The sequence below is a fragment of the Pezoporus flaviventris genome, unplaced genomic scaffold, assembly GCF_033815535.1.
Source record: "Pezoporus flaviventris isolate CSIRO_AGI_PZ_B2104156 unplaced genomic scaffold, CSIRO_AGI_Pfla_v1 ptg000002l, whole genome shotgun sequence".
NCBI classification, from domain to species: Eukaryota; Metazoa; Chordata; class Aves; order Psittaciformes; family Psittacidae; genus Pezoporus; species Pezoporus flaviventris.
The window spans coordinates 45,531,254-45,551,049 of record NW_026892550.1 but is presented as its reverse complement, the minus strand read 5'-3'; the positions used below and the strand labels follow the sequence as shown (position 1 = coordinate 45,551,049).

General features: G+C 38.0%; 1 protein-coding gene across 5 annotated transcripts in view; it reads right to left on the bottom strand.

Annotated features, from left to right (window-relative positions):
* The window catches only part of CCSER1 (coiled-coil serine rich protein 1), a 727,634-nt gene that overhangs the window by 521,778 nt on the left and 186,060 nt on the right, over positions 1 to 19,796 (bottom strand). For all 5 annotated transcript variants that reach the window (XM_061477323.1, XM_061477292.1, XM_061477306.1 and 2 more), the window contains exon 6: positions 5,268 to 5,388. In XM_061477323.1, the coding sequence (XP_061333307.1) occupies positions 5,268 to 5,388 (121 nt within the window). The remainder of the gene's footprint in view (positions 1 to 5,267; positions 5,389 to 19,796) is intronic.

The following is a 19,796-nucleotide window of genomic DNA, read 5'->3' as shown; positions in this document are numbered from 1 at the left end:
AGCAGCAGAACATTGTCTGCTCAGAGACGTGTTTCTGAGAAAGTTCTTTTTCCACAATGCCTTTTGTAGTCTGAGCTTTCAGCTGATTATTTGGCTAGAGAACCTGAAGCGAAGTTGTTTCAAAGAATAACATCCAGCTCCCTGGACTATGTCTCCTTTCCCATGCTTCCTTGCAAAGAACTTGAAAGGAAAAGGAGGATTCCTCATATAATTGCTCTGTCCTGGCAGCTAATTAATTTATATTTGAAATCAGATAGGAAGAACTAAAATTAGGTCTATGCAAGCAGAATACATTGCTCAAAATGTTCGAATTGGTTTAGCATCTGAGCACCTTTGAGAACAACTGATTTATCAGTACAGCAACAGAAAGAGGCCTTTATAACTTGAACTGTTAAGACAGCATCATGTTAAGTCTTATATTTCTACAAAATATAACAAAGTTAACACAACATCCTAGAAAAAGTGGAGGTAGAGCTCACATTTCTTGTTTTTGCTCCTGACCTTATACTGACATTCAGACTATGTATTTCTCTGCATCACAGTCTGTTGTGCAAAGGACAAAAGCTACAAAGGGGTGCTCTTGCTCTTGCCGCCCGAAAGCATGCTTTCATAGAATCACTACATTTAGAATCACAGTGCTTTGCCAAGTGCAGAAAACAAGTCTTGTGCATTGTTCTCCTATAAAATAAGTTCCTCCATTCCAAAATGCATACTTATAGAAGAGCAGCAAACCTGTTTTGTACTCTACCAGCCTTCAAGACACTATAGAAAAATGACCAAAGCACCAAGCAAGGACTTCATCTTTCTCTTGAAGGTGCTATAGCTTCACCAAATAGGGTCCTTCATGCTTCTTATGATGGGGATGTCACTCCCAGGCTGCTAAATATATTATGTTTGCTTGGCCAGAGCCTTCTCTGCTTATTTTGCGGCTATCACACAAGTCAGCCAAGTACATTCCTGATGAATGACTGATATAGATTTTCCTCAGTGCACAAGCACACAAGAGTTAGCAATTACCTAGATATCACTAAGAATTGTTTCCTGATGAAACGTATTTAGCTTCCAAGAAAACATACAGGAGAAAAAATTGGCCTTTTATTTCTCCAATTCTGATAACATCTAAACACTAACACTTCAAAGAGTTGTTAAGCTTTGCTGCTACCACTTCTGGCACAATTCCTTGCTGCTTATAACAAAATTATATTAAGCAAATACAGTACATTATTTAAAGCCACTAAACAGTTTCTTTCCAAAACAAAATAACATCATTAGTCAAATATTATCAAATTCACATTCAAAGCTTTCCCTCACCACCAACCAGGCTTCACAGCTTTTTGTGTCCTGAAGATCATGAATATAATTCCACTGTGGTTTACAATATAAACATTTTTAGTTATTTGTGACTGTTTAACATCTTATTATCATTAATTTGCATTTTATCAGGTTTGGATTGCACATTGCTTCCTTATGTAATTTTAGAAACCATTAGTTATATTAAACATGCTCGGTCCAAAGACCTGAAGGCAGCAACTTCTCTTTACGAGACCTCAATGGCTGGCCACTGTTCAGCCCTCTTTGGTATGCTCAGCTTTGGGACATGTAAGTCAAAACCATTCAGGTAGACAAAGATAAGCAAAAAAAAGCACTGATGTTATTTTTCAGAGAGATAATTACAAATACCAATAACTATAATTCACCTGTGAAGATCAGCCCATACATGGACTCTGCACTCAAGTCAATGGAAATCAGGACATGTCAAGGGCTTTATCTTGCTTGCTGTTTACATTCTAGACAGATGAAACTGGATATCTGTCCCTCATATCTGAAAAATCATGTCAGTCAGGTGAAGCTCCTGACGACTGGAAAAAGCGTAATATAACCCCCATCTTCAAGAAGGGGAAAAAGGATGACTCGGGGAATTACAGAGCAGTCAGTCTCACCTCTGTGCCTGGCAAAATCTTGGAGCACATTCTCCTGGAAGGCACGCTAAGGCCTTGTTAAAAAACAGCAAGATGGCTGGTGACAGCCAGCAAGGATTCACTAAGGGTAAGTCCTGCCTGACCCATCTGGGGACCTTCTATGATGGGGCTACAGAACTGATGGACAGGGGTAGAGCAGTTGATGTCATCTGCCTGGACTTGTGCAAAGCGTTCGACACTGTCCCACACGACATCCTTGTCTCTAAATTGGAGAGACATCAATTTGATGGATGGACCACTCAGTGGATAAAGAAGTGGCTGGATGGCCGCACACAAAGGGTTGTGGTCAATGGCTCAATGTCCGGCTGGAGACCAGTAACGAGTGGTGTCCCTCAGGGATCGGTGTTGGGACCAGTCTTGTTCAACATCTTTATCACTGACATGGACAGTGGGATTGAGTGCGCCCTCAGCAAGTTTGCCGATGACACCAAACTGTGTGGTTTGGTTGGTATGCTGGAGGGAAGGAATGCCATCCAGAGGGACCTCAACATGCTTGTAAGGTGGGCTGATGCCAACCTCATGAAGTTTAACCATGACAAGGACAAGGTCCTACACCTGGGCTGGAGCAATCCCAGGCACAGCTACAGGCTGGGCAGAGAAGAGATTCAGAGCAGCCCTGCGGAGAAGGACTTGGGGGTGTTGGTTAATGAGAAAATGAACATGAGCCGGCTGCAGTGTGCACTTGCAGCCCAGAAAGCCAACCGTATCCTGGGCTGCATCAAAAGGAGTGTGACCAGCAGGCTGAAGGAGGTGATCCTGCCCCTCTACTCTGCTCTTGTGAGACCTCACTTGCAGTATTGTGTGCAGTTCTGGTGTCCTCAATGTAAAAAGGACATGGAACTGTTGGAACAAGTCCAGAGAAGGGCCATGAGGATGATCAGGGGACTGGAGCACCTCCCGTATGAAGACAGGCTGAGGAAGTTGGGGCTGTTCAGCCTGGAGAAGAGAAGGCTGTGTGGAGACCTCATAGCAGCCTTCCCATATCTGAAGGGGGCCTATAGGGATGCTGGAGAGGGACTCTTCATTAGAGACTGTAGTGACAGGACAAGGGGTAACAAGTTAAAACTTAAACAGGGGAAGTTCAGGTTAGATATAAGGAAGAAGTTTTTTTACTGTCAGGGTGGTGAGGCACTGGAATGGGTTGCCCAGGGAGGTTGTGAATGCTCCATCCCTGGCAGTGTTCAAGGCCAGGCTGGACAGAGCCTTGGGTGACATGATTTAGCATAAGGTGTCCCTGCCCATGGCAGGGGGGTGGAAACTAGATGATCTTAAGGGCCTTTCCAACCCTAACTATTCTATGTTTCTGTGATATTTAGATAAAAGAACTGGGATCTGTTTTGATTCCATTAAAACAAATGTAGAAAACACAGGGTCAAATGAGAGAAGTGAAAGGTATGATGATGTTTCACTATGCTTGAGATTTTCTTGGTGCTGTATGCTTTCACACCCCTCCAATTAGTTTGAAGGTTTCTACAATATTTACTCTATTGATGTTCTAGCAACATGCAAAAGTTTAAGCAGAAACATCTTGCTGGAAATTTCCACTACGCTGGTAAGAAATGTTGGTTTAAAGATACTAAATTCTGTTTCATGTGAAGAGGTTTTAATATATTTAATCTGTTTAAGCACAAGCTTGTTTCATTTCATAACAATTCCAGAGCCATGAGTCTCATTTTTAGATGTGAAAATTGGAAGAGTAGCAAAGGTTAAAGCACGTTTCTGAGACCTCTATGTGCGTAAGACAAGCATTATTTAAGTCTATATGCTTAGAAGATCTCACTTGTCAAGATGTAAAGAAAAAAATTTAAAAACCAAGCACAGCAGAAAGCAGGTTAATATACTTGCTATTACCAATAAGGTGAAGGAAAAAAAACTCTAGGAGATGGCATCATTCAGCTTTCAAGCACATGCTAAACAGATACAGGAGTTTCCTTACCTTGAATTCATAAAGGATTATGAAATGCTGAAATTGCTGATAGTAAAGGAAAAATCCAATCAAACAACAATTCAGGTTTGCCTTTTAGTGCTAGAGAAAGTGTAAGTGTGCTATGCTGTTTGAACCACAGAAATTATTCTGGATTTCAGCACAGTATTTCACAGCCCATTGCCTTTCCAGTCCTTTAGCGTTCAGAGAGCCATCTGACAGAAACTTTGAAACAATTAGATGCTGACAGTATTTCAAACACTAAGTCATTGTAATAATACCCAGATGATAGGCAATGTACTGTGTTAAATTGTAAGTACAGGTAGACTAAATGGGTTTATCACCATATTGAAAAAAACACCATAGTCAGATACAGATTTAAGCCATAGATCTGTACCAAAAGCACATCTAATCTAAAATAATCCATCCGTGGGGTTTGCTTTGTTTTTTTGGTGTTGGGAGTTTGTTTTTTGTTTTCTGGGTTGTGTTTTTTTTTGGGGGGGGGGAGGGGAGGATTATGGAGACATTCTCATTTTCTTACAGTAATAGGTATGCAAGCCAGGACTTTATAGACAAGTTCAAAGCTAAATTTGCATATACCCAGAGAAGCAAAAACTAAACATAAACGGTAAGGCCAATAATGATGTCATTGTTATGTCTTAATTACCTTCCACACTTTAAAATGCAGAGACCTCAAGTTTGTGTTGTGATAAAGTACTATCATTATGGTTTTGTTTAATGTAAAAAAGTTCCTTTCATTCTCCAAGAATTCAACTCTTAAGAAACAACCACCCTTCCTGGTGTTGCAAGACAAATGCTACTGTGCATGCTGTAGTCATGGTTCTCACCTAATGCAAGATACCAAATTACAGTCTATTTAATTAAGTATCATTTCCTTGGAAGACCACTACCACACTTCTGAAGATGCCATCAAATCTCGTATCACAGGAGTAAAATAGTCACTGAAAAATACTGAAACATCTCAGATGAGCAGAGCATTTCGGAATTCCATTCTTTCTAAAAAGCAACTACTGACTAGAAAAACTGTGCAAGAATGAAAGGACTATTGAAAAAAAAAGAATCATCTTAAGCTTGCTAATAATAAACAGAATCTTAAGCCTGTTAAAAAGTCAATTTATCAGAGTACAAATGCAAATTCCCTCTATGTACCTCAGTACCAAAGGCTTGGGAAAAAAGGTAGGCTACTGAACAAAAGAAGCAGCCTAGCCTCATTTCTGCTTTTGGAAATGCCTGTGCAACCACTGATGAAAGAGAAAGGAGGTTTATATGCATATCCACAAGAAATAATCTGGACTAGTGTTTAGACTGCACTTGTAAAAGATAATGTTATTTGAATAACTCACTTTTTAGACACATCAGGCATTATTGTCTGTTCTTTTTTCCTTGTATCCACTGCTGGCTCTACAGGGGTAAGTACAACAGCAGCACATGAGACTATCGACTGGTATGAGTCTTCCCGGCAAACTGCAATGATAAAAAAGTTTCAGTGTTAAAGAGCGAACTCAGTTTGTATTCTAAATGCCTAAAGAATAATCAAGTCATACTGTGATAAAACAAAAATACAAAAGATTAATCAGACTTTACTATGGTCACCTGCAATGAAAATTTTGTTGGTTTTCACATTTCCTGAAGTTTTACCTGATCTGATGTCGATGTGCTTGAGCCCATCAGTGTGTCTGAGCCTTATGGTTTTCAGACAAAACTACCTCAAAAATTTCAGATTTTGTAAGAAAATAGACTTGAGAAAACATGATTAGTGATTTTTTTGTCTTTAACCATTACATCCCACTTTAATCTAAAAAAGCCAAATCCAAATAGCCTAGGAGTGATATATGATATATTGATTCATGACTTCTGTTAACATAAATTATCTATGTATTACTGTGCCGGATGATGACTTAGACAATGTTCAGAGCTAGAAGAATGATCGTGTATTTTAGCTGAGCATCTGACTCAATAAGCACTAATAAATGAATACCCAAAAGTCCCTGACAACTATATTTCTTAAAAGTTGTATCTATTCTAAATTCTAAATTGCAAGGGTCACTAGGAATTTAGCACTTAGCAGTCACCACTCTTACAGATTCTGAAGGTATAGATTTCCTTTATAACCAAGGAGTACCTTTATGAGCCAAATAAAAGCTGGAATTAAGAGCTGAACAAAGCACAGTAGCTTCTTACACATTTATGGTATATTTCAAATATAAATAAGAAGAAATGTGGTGACCTATCTTTTAAGTAGAAAGTCACGATATTTTATATGTATAACATAGAGAACTGCTTTATAGTGTACACATGCACGTACACAGCCAATAACACAGATGTAGCATTCTGTAAAACAAGGATAATCAAAACAAGCTCTCAGCAATTCAAAACCAGAAAGAACCTATTTTACAAGCACATATATTTATTGTGATTGTGACAGTTGAGAATATTGAACTTTCACATTTACTTATCAATAGAAAACTTTTTTCTGAAGACTTTCCTACCTTCCACCCCACAATCACATGCCTCCACATTGCCCACAGAAGATGTACCTTTTGCACAGCCTATGCTCCTCTTATAAGAGGAGCAAAACTGGAATAAAACTTCATCCATCTTGCCTTGACTGGGTCAAGAACAACTAACTGTACTATTTTAACCTCAGCACTCAAATTACATTCAGCATGAATTCAATGCACATCAACAAGATATTCATGCCTGATGAATATCCTGGAATGGTAACTGGTGCTTTAAGGCAGCTATTGAGTAGATTTAAGAAACAAGTCAGAGTAGCATTAGAGGTTTAGACAAAGTTTGGAAAATTGCAAAGGTCTTTTTGTTTTCAGAGCAATTCTGAGCTATTCAGCAAGGAGCACAAATAGCAGAGCACAGGTAGATTCTAGCAGGAAGAAAATCTTTGTGTGGAGTACTTGTAATTACATTTAATGTTCTGCAGCATTGTTTTTGCTGGTAATTAAAATATTAACATGCATGTTGTGCTAAGTGACTAAGACACATAAGATGACCAGTACTAAAACCTCAACTTCATTTTTTTTTTGAATCAACATTACTCAAAACTTTGTCACTATTATAGACACCCAGCTCCAAAACACAGTCACACCCAAAGAGAGCATGCTATATTGCCTACAGGTATGCAAGTAGGATATACATTACAGCTCCATGCATAACAAATTAAGATGAAAGCTAATACAAAATACATTGAATTAGAGAGACTAAAAAAGAAAAAAAAAAGAACTTTATGTGATTTTTATTTTACATCTTACTGTGTTACATGTAAGCAGCACACCATCTAGTAGCAAAGTGCTTTCTGGTGGGCACCAAGTAACGTACAAAATAGTTTCTCACTACAACCAGTAACTGAAAATGTACAGATAATAACATTTATGCCTATTTGACTCTTGATTTGCAGCCAAAGTATTATAAAAAGATAGGTCTGTCAAAGGGCGTGCCCTGGTTTGGCCTGGGATAGAGACAAGTGTCTTCCTACTAGCTGGTGCAGTGCTGTATTTCAGCTTTAGTCTGAGAACAATGATGATAACACACCAATGTTTTTAGTTGTTGCTCAGTAGCACTTACCCTGATCAAGGATTTTTAAGCCTCTCATGCTCTGCCAGTAAGGAGGGGCACAAGAAACCCAGAGGGAACAGAGACAAGACCTCTGACCCACACTAGCCAGAGCAGTATTCCATACCACAGCACATCATGCCCAGTAATATAAACTGGGGGGACTTGGGTCATAAGATGGTTGAGGACTGGATGGGAATCAGTCAGCAGACAGTGAGCAACTGCATTGTCCATCACTTCTTTCTTGAATTTTATTCCTCTTTCTCTTTGCCTTTGCATCATTATGATTATAACTAAATTTTACTTTATTTCAATTATTAAACTGTACTTATTTCAACCCATGTGTTTTACCCTTTAGTTGATTCTCCTCCCCATCCCACTTATGGTACCACTTGAATATCTAGTTGTTACTTTAGAACTCAGAAAAGGCCTGGTGACTATGGAAGCATCACAGGGTAGGATTCTCCCTAGATCAGTCACTGTCCATTAGGGTAATTACAAAGAAAGATAAAATAGGAAATCACAAGTAACACAACACTGCTAGTCTCCTATCCTTTACAGAAATTTCATGAAGTAATAAAACTGAAATTGCTTTTGTTTAATAATTAATGCTATATGGGCATTGTATAATCCCCTAATTTACAGCTGAAGATAAACCCAATGGTCATCCAGTGATCTGAGCTCACAGAATTTTTTATCCTCCCATCCTAGACAGTGATACTCTTTGGTCTGGCTTTTGAAAACCACTACAGTTTCTCCTTTTATCTCAAGTCTCTTTGCATATAGTCATAAGTCATTATGGGACAGCATAATTAACTCAAATGTCATTAAATAGCGACAACATGGCAGCAAGTAATTTTCACCTACTGGAGTGTATTCTCTTATTATCTGTTCATAACTTGCATTAAAATAATGAGAATGTACTTGAATGTGGACTCTCAACTTTAACATTGATGGTGATGGGCACTGTTTTAATTAAGGAGATGGCTTTTATTTTACACTTCAAACTTCTCTTAAAGGTAGTTTCTTTTCTACACCTTCATTTTTTATCTACAAGTGGCTTATATTAACCCCCAGAAAGCCCATTAGTGATGCCTGCGGATCATAGACTTCATTAATCCAAATTTATTTGATCCTCAAAATACTACAAAATTCAGAATAGCAAACAATTACACTAAGGGATTACCTCTTTCAACCATAAAACTCCCCATGTCCAACTTGCACTTTAACAACCAGCAAAAACTTCATAAATTTAACTTTGTCACATGAATTGTTAAGGAAAATAGAGAAAAACAGAATTTCCAATCATCTGAGTTGGTGTCTGTAAAAATGTCTATCACATTATTCCTGACATGAGTGTGCAAGCTAATTCCATGCTCACCAGCCTCTGGGTCCAGCCATTCAGCCAGTTTTCAATCCACTTCACTCTGCTCACCCAGCCCATACATCAACAGCTTGCCTATGGGGATCTTACAGGAGGCAGCATTGAAAGCCTTACACAATATCCACGGCTCCAATAAAGAAACCAGTAAGAAAACTTCCCATCTGCTACATTTTTACAATGGCACACAAACATTAAGTACAAATTGTAGGTAGAGGTTCATTACCACACTTGCTACCATGTATCTCTGGAAGCACAGAAAAAATTGTACAAGGTATCAACATCAAAGAAAACAATCAGCTCATTTTATACCACCTGCAGAAATTTCTTTAAGAGACCATTATTTAGTATCTCAGAATGTATTATACACTGAATACCTCCTGAAAAAAATAAGTAATTTGCATGTGAGATTTTTTTTTTTCAGTACCATTGCATCTCCTTTATTCACAATTCAACCATTAGATGAACCAGCCAATAGCTGTAGTGAAGTAATGCAAGTGCAGGAATATCTTTATTATGTATTACCATTAAAGGAACATAATTTTCTGCATGAAATAAAGGACACTATATACTAACTACAAGTCATATAAAGGAAACTACAGAAGGAGAAAACAAACAGTTTAACTTCACATAACACTATTATGACAGATTTGTACTGCTTTTGAAGTTGCATAATTTCTCCCCAGATTCTTCAATTTACACTTTAATGATGCGTACTGTTTGTTTTCTTCCATTGCCAAGCGCTTTAAAAGTACCCCATATATTAATCACTAGGAGTGCTGGCTTGGATTTGCCCTAGTCGGTTTAACCAGTCCCAGAACATCATTCACTATCAAAACAGATCTCTACATCTGGAGAAGAAAAACATTAGCTTTTTTTAAATTTTTCCCCTTTGCTGTTTCTTTTAAGAACAATGAGAATGACAAATTAAGCACTTTTCTTCTACTTTGAACCAACCAGTGAAAAAAAACCTTAATTCCCTAAATAGTAGGCCAGTAAAACTGCTACTGAATAGAATGTATCCCTCTGGAGAATAAAAAGATGCTTAAGCTCTAGGGGTGTAATTTACAGTGTCTATTTCAAACATTGTTAATTGTACACCATTTTTTTTTTTTTTTTTTTTTATTTTTTTTAATGGAGAGAGAAAATCTGGTCATTACCACTCATTATCAAAAAAATAAAGTCTCCCTTGACACAAGATTCAAGTGATGGTTACATGAAATTATCAGCAAGTACTACCTGCTAAGAGAAAACAGAAGGGAAATGTTCATATGCAGTGTGCAATGAAGCATAAGGGATTCATGACAAAAGGAGATGAAAACAGTGGAGTACTTCTGAATTTTAAAAAGCTGGGTACTTCTGACAATTCAAAGTATTTACATTTGTGCCTGCAAAGTTTAAAATAATCAGCTCCCATCATTCAAGAGACAGATGAAATCTGGAAACAGCTGCTGTTTTACACCAAAACCCCTTCTGCTTTGGTAAAGAAAAAACAACCCAGGCAACCAGCCAGGAGCAAGGAAGGCACTAAATGCTTTCCCCTGAAGTATCCATCAAATGCCACTGTAGGAGACAGGGGACTGATGCATTTGGAACAATGTCGGGACCCAAAGTATCCAATCACATATTCCTTTTACTACCGAAAGCCAGAAGACAACCTTTTCATTACTCCAGAGCACCAACTTCCAGTGCAAACTTACATTTTGTTAGTTTCCTAAACACATCTCCACCATGATGAAGCTTAAGAAATGAGGCACCCTCTGAGGCTCCCTGAAAAGGACAAGAGCTGCAAGCCACATGCAGGTTCTTCAGATAAGGGAAACACAGGACAAAACTGTTTCAAATGAGACAGGAATAGAGGATCTACTGCAAATGTATTTTTTAGATTAGTCTACTTTTGAAGAGGAGTGAAGAGCTGAGCAAAGAAAAAAGGAGTATGTGGAACACAGAACTCAAGCTTGTTTTTCCAGGAAATCTGCTGACATTAGAAAGAGTTTATAAAAGAGGATCTTGAAGTCTAGTTTACTAATTCTGGTATGTCCAGTAAGAACTGCTGTTAATCACCATGCTAATCCCTTCCTCACCACATAGACATGTAATCTGATATTCTTGGTTCACACAGCAGGCTCAGAAAGGAACCACTGTTCAGACCTGTCTCTTCCTGAACCCCAAACATCACCTGCGTGAAACACTTCAACAAATTCAAGTATATGATTTCAGTTCCATACCTTCTTTCTCAAGCCCAGAAACATAACAAAGTCTTTCAATACTTTGTTATTAAACCCTAAAGCCCAAGGAGATTTTTGGTCTCTTTAAACACAAAAGGTCAAGGTACTTCACATGAAAGCCATTTCTGCTCATCTACTTTAAAAAAAAAAAACTAATAATAATAATAATATAAAAAAATAAAAAAGCCCAATTTTCCTGCTTGATTTCAGATTTTATGATGGTCTTTGAGGTGGAAAATGAAACTAAATGGATCTCTATTTTATTATTAGTTCAACAGTTATTCTAGAGCCTCTTATCCCTTAGAAACAGCTACATTTCATGATATTGGCCAAATGAATACTTAAGAGAATGAGACTATACACTCACAGTCCCCAAAGGATTTGCTGTAATGATTCTGCAATAAAACCACAGGCCCAATTCTTAAACACAGCATAAACACAATCAGAAATTTTGTAATAGCAGCAATTATAGGCCCATTATGGGCAAATGAATTACTTGATATCAGGTCCTTATGTTTCCTGGCTCTTTCGTAGTATTCACAAAAGCTGCACAGACATCTACTTTGTGCTATTCACTCTGGCACCCAAAGGTAAAGGGTACATAATGCAGCACATAGCAGGAACTATGGAATTCTTCTAACACTGCACCATTTCTGCAGTGATTATCTTGCTTCTGTATCCCAAGTTTGTTTGTTGTCACAAGCCACTGTTACAGTAATAGCCATGTGTGAAATTTGGGCCTACTGACTTGTACTCTTTGTATAAGAAATTAAACTGTAAAAAGCAGCAAATGCTGATTCTTTTAATGGTCATGCTTAATGGAATGCTGCCATTACCATTGACACTGAATGGAAATGTATGCCCTTATCACCTAAAGACCCTACAGACATGGTAACACTGATTGCTAAAATGATCACCTAGATAATAACGACACTGATGACCCACTTCTTGCATATTTTCTGTCAGGTACACTGTATTGACAGAATGGCTTTAGCTTGCTCTCTCTTGAGAAGGCCAGTCTTCTCAAAGAGCCTCAGCCAGCTTACAATGACTCGTAGACCTGCTTAAACAGAGGGGTTGTGCCTATGTTCACTAATCCCTCATGATTATTATGGATTTTGTGAATTAGTTAAATTACTTCCATTCTTGAGTGAAACTATAGCATCCACAATGTCCTGGTAGAGTTCCAAAGCTAAACTATAGCTTAGATGAAGGAATATTCCTATTAGCCCAGTTTAAACTTCTCACCAGCTGGTTTCATTTAATTCTCCCAATTTTAGTACTGGAAAAGACAATGCACAATTCCCCCTTCACTTTCACTCAGGATTTTATAGACTTCTTTTAGATGCTTTGCTAGTTATCGCTTTTACAAGCTGCAGAATCTGCATTTGTATTTGTTCCCGTGTAAGACCTGTTTCGTACCTCTGGCCACGCTGCTAACTTCTCCATGAACAACCACTCTGCTGCAGTTCCTGCAATGATGAATCACTGTGGCAACAACAGGTGAAGCTATAATTACATTCTTAGAAGTAGATTAGTTTTTCAGCTGTAACTACTGTTATATAAATATTCTATGTATATCCATTTATGTCTGAGGCTACTCCTAAAATACTTTCTTACTCACAGTGAGCTACTTAAACACAAATATTGTTTCAAGCAGCTTACACATGGTTTTTACACTGGGAAAAAAAAAATCTTTAAAAATAAGAACATATTCTAAATCCAGTAGGTATATATTGCTTCTCAATATCAAAAAACATTGGTTTAGTGTTAACATTAGGACTTCTAGACTAACTCTCATTAGCTTTTAGGAACACTGTCAGTCAGAGTGATGTCTCAGACTTGTATTTTTAGCACTGTAGTCTGTGACTTGTTTTGTGACATGGACATGAATGAAGAACACATGTATAAATCAGGGAAAGGTTACGATGAAAGACTAATGATCTGAGTCCCAACAATCACATCTAATTCTGCCAAATGGCAGGAAGTCTCATAATTGAATGCTATGAATACCCATTAGACGAAAATGTGGAGGCTTAATCATTCAGTCTAGGATACATGGTAATACTCACCACATGGTACAAATAAGTGTATTGGTATATTCACAAAGAGGTTCTGAAGATAACTGGTGAAATTAATTTATCACAGAAAACAGCTGCAGGTAGGTTCATGGGGCAAAGGAGGCTCACCCAGACCTCCTCTGCTCTACTCAGACCTAGAATCTGCCATTCTAGGCCTTTATGCAAGCCTGAGCTCTGAGACCCCTTGGTCCTCCTGACTGTGGAACCACAAAGTATGAGGCTGCCTGCAGGACCTCTCACCAGGAAATAACAAAGAAAAACACCACAGTCCCAGCTGACGGAAGAAAACTGAACTGCCAAGACCTCCATTTTTCCAGTAAGAATGTAAGAGGTATTGCTGAAACTGCCAGTTTCAGATGGAAGATAAAACCACCCCCTGGTAATAGCCATAAGATACAAGAAACTAGGAAAACCTTCTCTCTCTTTCTAAAGATGGAAGAAATTCTGATAGGGATTTCACCAGGTATAACAGCTGGCTGCCTCCAAGTTCCCTTTTTAGCCAAGAGAAGAATAATAGTTTTAGTTCTATTTTGATCACATTTGGTTTTCTCTTTAAGCTATGTGATGCCTTTGAGAGAAACAAGAGTGACTATGACACTGGCATCTTAAAAGGAGGAATATAAAAAGACCTGCAGGGCATTTCTGTAGGCACAATACAAGCCCCTGAAGAAATGACTACTCTAACAACAATATCCTCAACTGTCATTCACCACAAGTAAAACTGTCAAAACTCAATAGCAAGCATTTCCAGGAGTATAATCTCTTGGCTTCAACTATTATCCTTGGCCTAGCTGAAATAAAGACTGACAGGCAAGCAACATTAATTTATTGCTGTTTGTATTGAATGGCTGTAGTCATATGAAATTAATTTAAACAATTAATACACAGATAAACCTCCAAAAGCAAGTTTCCCAAAAGAAAATAGTAAATAAAATCACAATGTCAGCTCTCCTTGCAGTTTCTAATAACATAAGGTCAACAGGAAAATTATGTGAGATGACTGTTTTGCACGAGTACAAGGCTATCTGGCTTTCCATTATAACTGTACAGGCAACCACTAGCAGGAGCACAAGGTACAGCTGCCAGCAGAGCTGTTCATCTTCAGCTGTTCAGTTGCAGAATGACAGCCTTTGTCAGCCTCAGTGACAAGCAAGCCAGTGAACAGTCCCTACAGCAGCACATTTGTCACAGCTGCTCCTGACTCATTCTTTCTACCATAGAAGTCACTTGTATAGAGTGTATTAGAAATTTACACCGGACATTGACATGATTAGAGAATCCATGATAAAAATGCTCTACCTCTCTTTTCTTGAGGAACACATCTTCTGTATTTATTATAAAATACAAGCAATATATTTCACACCTTTGCCTCTCTTAAGGTGATGGACTTCTTTTTTGAAAGAACAACAACAAAAAAATCCTCTTGAGGAAATTTTGCTGTCATTGTTTTTGTTTAGGGATTGCATCTGCCCCAACTGCCCCAAGCTTAGTTAACTCCAATATTTGCACATCTCCCTTGAGAAACTTCAAGATCACTAAGTGCTTAAGTGATTTTGGTTTGCTTTTCTTAGAGCTAAAATTGTCAAAATTTTATAATTTTCTGGTATTATTTACTAAATCTAACAACACTACATACCAAATGAAATCAATCTCTCCAGAAAATAAAAATTAACTTACACTGGGGAGAGTCAATTCCACCTTATTCTTCAGATTCTGTCTGGAGTAATTACAGACCTCTCCTGGGGTAGAGGCTGCAGCCTGGCCCACATGGTTATATAGGATCCTACAGGAAAGCAAATTCAATTTGGATGTCTCTGCAGCCACCTAACAACCTCATGTAGCAGCATACATAAGCAAACAGCTGGCTACTGCTCCATCTGACTACTCTGGTGTAACCATAAAGTAGTGGAGAAATGAGGGAAGTGGCTATAACATCATCCACTGTCTTACCACTCAACAGTCCAGCAGCAAAGGGACTGGCCAGCAGCATTATAATAATATATTGATATACCCCCGAACCAAGAGCAGAAATGGAGAGGCTTTAAGGAACAGCAGGTTAAATCCTGGGATGAGGCAGAATACACCACACCTTCCCCCTCTGCGCTTCTACAGCTAGGCATCAGCTAAACCTGTGTGTGAAGAGCACTTCTGTGTTCACAGGATTGGAAAGCGAAGGTTCTTCACTGGTGTGTTACATCAGCAAGCAAAAAATGGATACCAGGAGACAACCAGCAAAGGAATTTCCTAGGCTGTTCACACAGCTTTTCATGCAATACCAGGGAAATAGTGTTCACAAGTTAGCTACATGACAAGAAAGGTCAGTGAAAGCTGTAGACAGAGTATGGTATAAAGCCTCCTGTGCCACAGAGAAAATGGGAAACAGAACATGACTGCGTGTCCCTTTGTTGTGTCTGCACTTTGAAAATTCTGCCTATTTACACAGTTTGCAGATTTTGCTATGCTTTGTGTTTCTTACGTATAATTTACTATATTTCAAGGCAAAATGAAACTAATGTGGTCATTTGATCTGACATGTGGCACAGGTACATTCTGTGGTTCTTCCAAAAGTTCAATGTTATGGTCCTGATGCAAAACTCTGAAGAGTAGAGGCCACTGCTGTGACAGGTTTATAAGTGATCTGCTGAGTTCTTTCAATTAATGGTCATAATAAAAGCACAATTTTTTCAATTGATTTTCAGTAGTACAGACTGCTGTGCTGCAGATAAAGCATATGTCAAGTAAAATATATGCATATGTCTGAAAAGCAATAAAACAACTGATCGTTACATTCATGCTATTTTACATTTCCTAGAATAGGATCAAATATTAAAAAAAAAAAAAAATAATCACTAAGGCTTGAAATCTAACCCAGTTTGGGGGGCAACATATTTTACTTTCAAGATACATAAATCGAAAAAGAAATAGATTACAGCTGACAAAAAGGGTCAGGGTCAAAATGACAAGCAGGTCAGGCAAGCTTAGCAGTCTTGAAGAGCCATTAAACTGGATGATTTGAGCACTGTTTGAATGGAGTCCAATGCAGGATTATACACCTAGAAAAAGAATGCACACTATCTCTACACCTCTGAAATACTGTTTTGGTTCACAGCAAACAAGCGACAAAATGTGCTGCCTCTGCAAAAATGTCCAACACAAGCCTTGGCCTGTACAAACATAGAATTGGTGACTGTGAAGTCAGTGAAGTCAGGCTCTACTTGGTTATATCACCTTCTCAAAAACCTGCCAGAGTGGTGTGTGTTCATGATGCTGTATGTGATACTGTATGGGAAAAAAAAACTCAGACCTCTCTAAAAAAAAAAACCCAAAGAAAGGTATTAACAGAAAGCAAACATAGCTTTAAGAGCAATTGAACTGCATGGAAAAAAAGTACTCAACCAACCAGCAAACAAACAAGCATACACTTGGTGGCTGGCTCTCTCTAGACATGTTTAAAGTTAAGACCAATACCTTTCTGAAAGATGTGTGTTAGTTAAGCATATATTTTGATGTTCATTACAAGCATAACTATGCAAAGTATAATCACTGTTATCTAGGAGACCAGACTTGATGAACTGAAGCCTCTATCCTAAGTACAAAAGTCACAAAAGTTGGTTGCGACAAGGTCACCCTTGTAGCAAGTGTGTAACATAGATGCTTCAGGATACCTATAAGCCACTGTTTTTAATTACACAAGTGATCATGGCAAGAAAAATAACATTAGCATGTACAGAGGTATTTTGGAGGCTGTTTTCCTTAAGAAAGTTATCTAAATCTTCCCCTTTCTGTAACTGTCAAATCCGATACTGAAGTTTACATTGCAGCCCCACAGAGCTCAATGGAGTGAAAGACAAATCATGTATCACAAAAATAGATATAAAAGTACATGGTTTTAATTTCTTCCGAAAACATTTCCCTCTGCATAAGTCATAACTCTGCATAACACACAGATGTCTGTTAATTGACCATGTGTGTGCTTGGCACCCATATTAAAATGTGTCTAAAAAACTTCAGATCAGGCTACCACAGGACCATATGAAGCATCATGCAGAGAGACTGGTACTGGAAACACAATAGCCAGAGCAAAGTGGTCTCCATCCAGGCCTGCAATGCTCTAAGCTCATTACACATCAGGAAGCTTACCAATGAGGAGTAATTTAAATTCCTAACACTAAATAAAAAAAAAAACTAATTTACGAAGAAATTCATTTGCTTCTCCTCTTCTTTTGTGTTACCCATGAAGTTCTTCACAGAATGCAGTGATCCAAACCTACAAACCACTGCAACATCTAAACCCAAGCCACTACAGCTTAATCTGGGTCTCTTCAGATTCTACAAGTCATAAGAACTGCAAAGCAAAGAATGAATAAATAAGTCACTTTTTTTTAATTGGCAACCAGCGATTTGGAGACTAGATAATAAGAAAATACACATATTATCCCTCTACCTTGATTTCAGCACCTTTTCTCTGGTTTTGACTAAAAAAGGAAAGAGTGCCATTTAGTGGTCAGGTAGATTTACTGCACCTTTTAAAGTGTAATAGTCTAAAGTGGTAATATTAGTAAGAGAATTGCAGATGCTGAGGGATGGCATGGTTTTCCTTGATGAAATACTGCTAAGGGTTTTAGGAGAGGAAGGATGGTGCTTTATTTAACAAATAATTTGGAACCTGCAGTGGTGAATCTTTTTCTGCCTCATCTCTCCCAGTAGCAAAGAACTACATGCTCCTTTTCCCGCACTCCAGCAGGTGATCATCTAGGCTATAAATTTTATGAACATAGAAGAGGATACAGTAAAATTCTGTAGGTGTTGGCAGGAAGGTAACTTGAAAACCTGTTCCACAGAAAAAGTCAATATGTTCTAAACCTGCACAGGAAACAGGAGTAACACACACATTACTGATTTTCACAGGATAGCTCTCAAGCTGAAGATAAAAAGTAAATGGCCAAATTCACCTGGAAATTCCTTCAGATTAATCAGCCTCAGGATTTCTGAACCCAAGGTGAACTGGTTAAATAGAAGCAAAAGGATGAAAGCTCAATTCTCAAATTGCACCATTTGTCAAAGCAGATAAAGAGCGCTCATGAATATGGAAGGCTGGTTGTGCATCTGTGAATCCAGAAAAATCTGGCCTAATGACTATTTAAATAGTGTGAACACATTCATAACCCCACATTCCATCTTCCCTTGGGAAATTTTCAATCTCTACTTCAGATGTCATGCCAGAGGCATTCTAGGAACCAGTCAAGTACAACACACCCTTTTCAAATTTAGAGAGCTGCAAACGGACCAGATTTCTAGACATACCTAAAAATAAAGAGAAACCGATTTTTTTTTCTACACCACAGTGATTCTGGAGACATCTTTTACCTACAACTAAATACCACGGAATCTGGCCTTATATAAAACCACCTACATTCACCAGTGTCCACTGTTAGTTTCCATGGGACTTTCCCCTTTCCTACATATTTATGTAGCTTGCTTCTAAAGGATGTGGCACACAAAAATCACTCACACACAAAAAAAACAAGGCTGCAGAAAAATTGTAACCTATATCGCAAAGTGGATAAATTATCTCCCAGATTTCTAAACTGTAGCACATGTAATGGCACTCCTCCATTCTCCTCAAAATGTCAACAGCCGTCACCTCTACAACCTAATTTCAAATCCTAGCACTCACTAGAAGGAGTCCCATTAATTTCGAGAATACTCTAGATACTAAGGCACAACGGTTATCCTTGGCTCTTCAAAGGGAGGGTGAGTAATGTGAATTTTGGTACACAGAGCGTTTACTTGCATTTTGGAATGCAGGACCACCAATTCTGGAACTTCCTTCCAACTAGTTATTTAAGCCACTGTGTACAAGAAGGTAATTTACTTCACTCTAGTGAACAATTATGCTCTTAGCTGATTGGAATTTAAGAGCATGCCTAAGATTAACACTTGACATTTGTTGAAATTTAAAAACAAGAATTATTTGGAGGTTACCCAATATTTTAAATATCATATGTATTAATCAAAATAAAACTTCACCTCTGGCAAAATCTTAAATATGAATGTTGCATGCTGCATTTCTACAGTTAAAATAACATTCAAAACATCCAAAAATTGAAGGAAACATACTTAACACATCATCCTCCTTAAAATCACCTCTCATAATTGTTTTATATGATTAATTTGTATCCATCAGTGGCCCCTGAACCAGCTAGATGCTTTATATGTTTTATAGCATAAAAAAGCTAGAGAATCAGCTATATAAAGTAACATTATTACATTTGAAAGACTGAAGATTGAAACTCCTGTTTCAGTCAAAATATAGCTTTATAGCTCTGCAATAAATATATATAACAACACTACTCAGATGTGAGATGCCATGCGTAAAATGTGCTAAAGTTATTGCACTTAGACCATCACCACACATTTAGATTTAAAAAGCAGGCAATATATTTTCCACTCAACAAAGTTTTCTCACTGTACACTTCTAGTTTTCTTCAATATGTTCAGTTTCTCTTTATTAGCTTTGGTTTCAGAGGTACTGCCTAGTATAACAAGATAAAGCATAAAATACTGTTAAGAGATAGCTAAAACCCCCTGGGCTTAAACACTTGACCGGGGTTT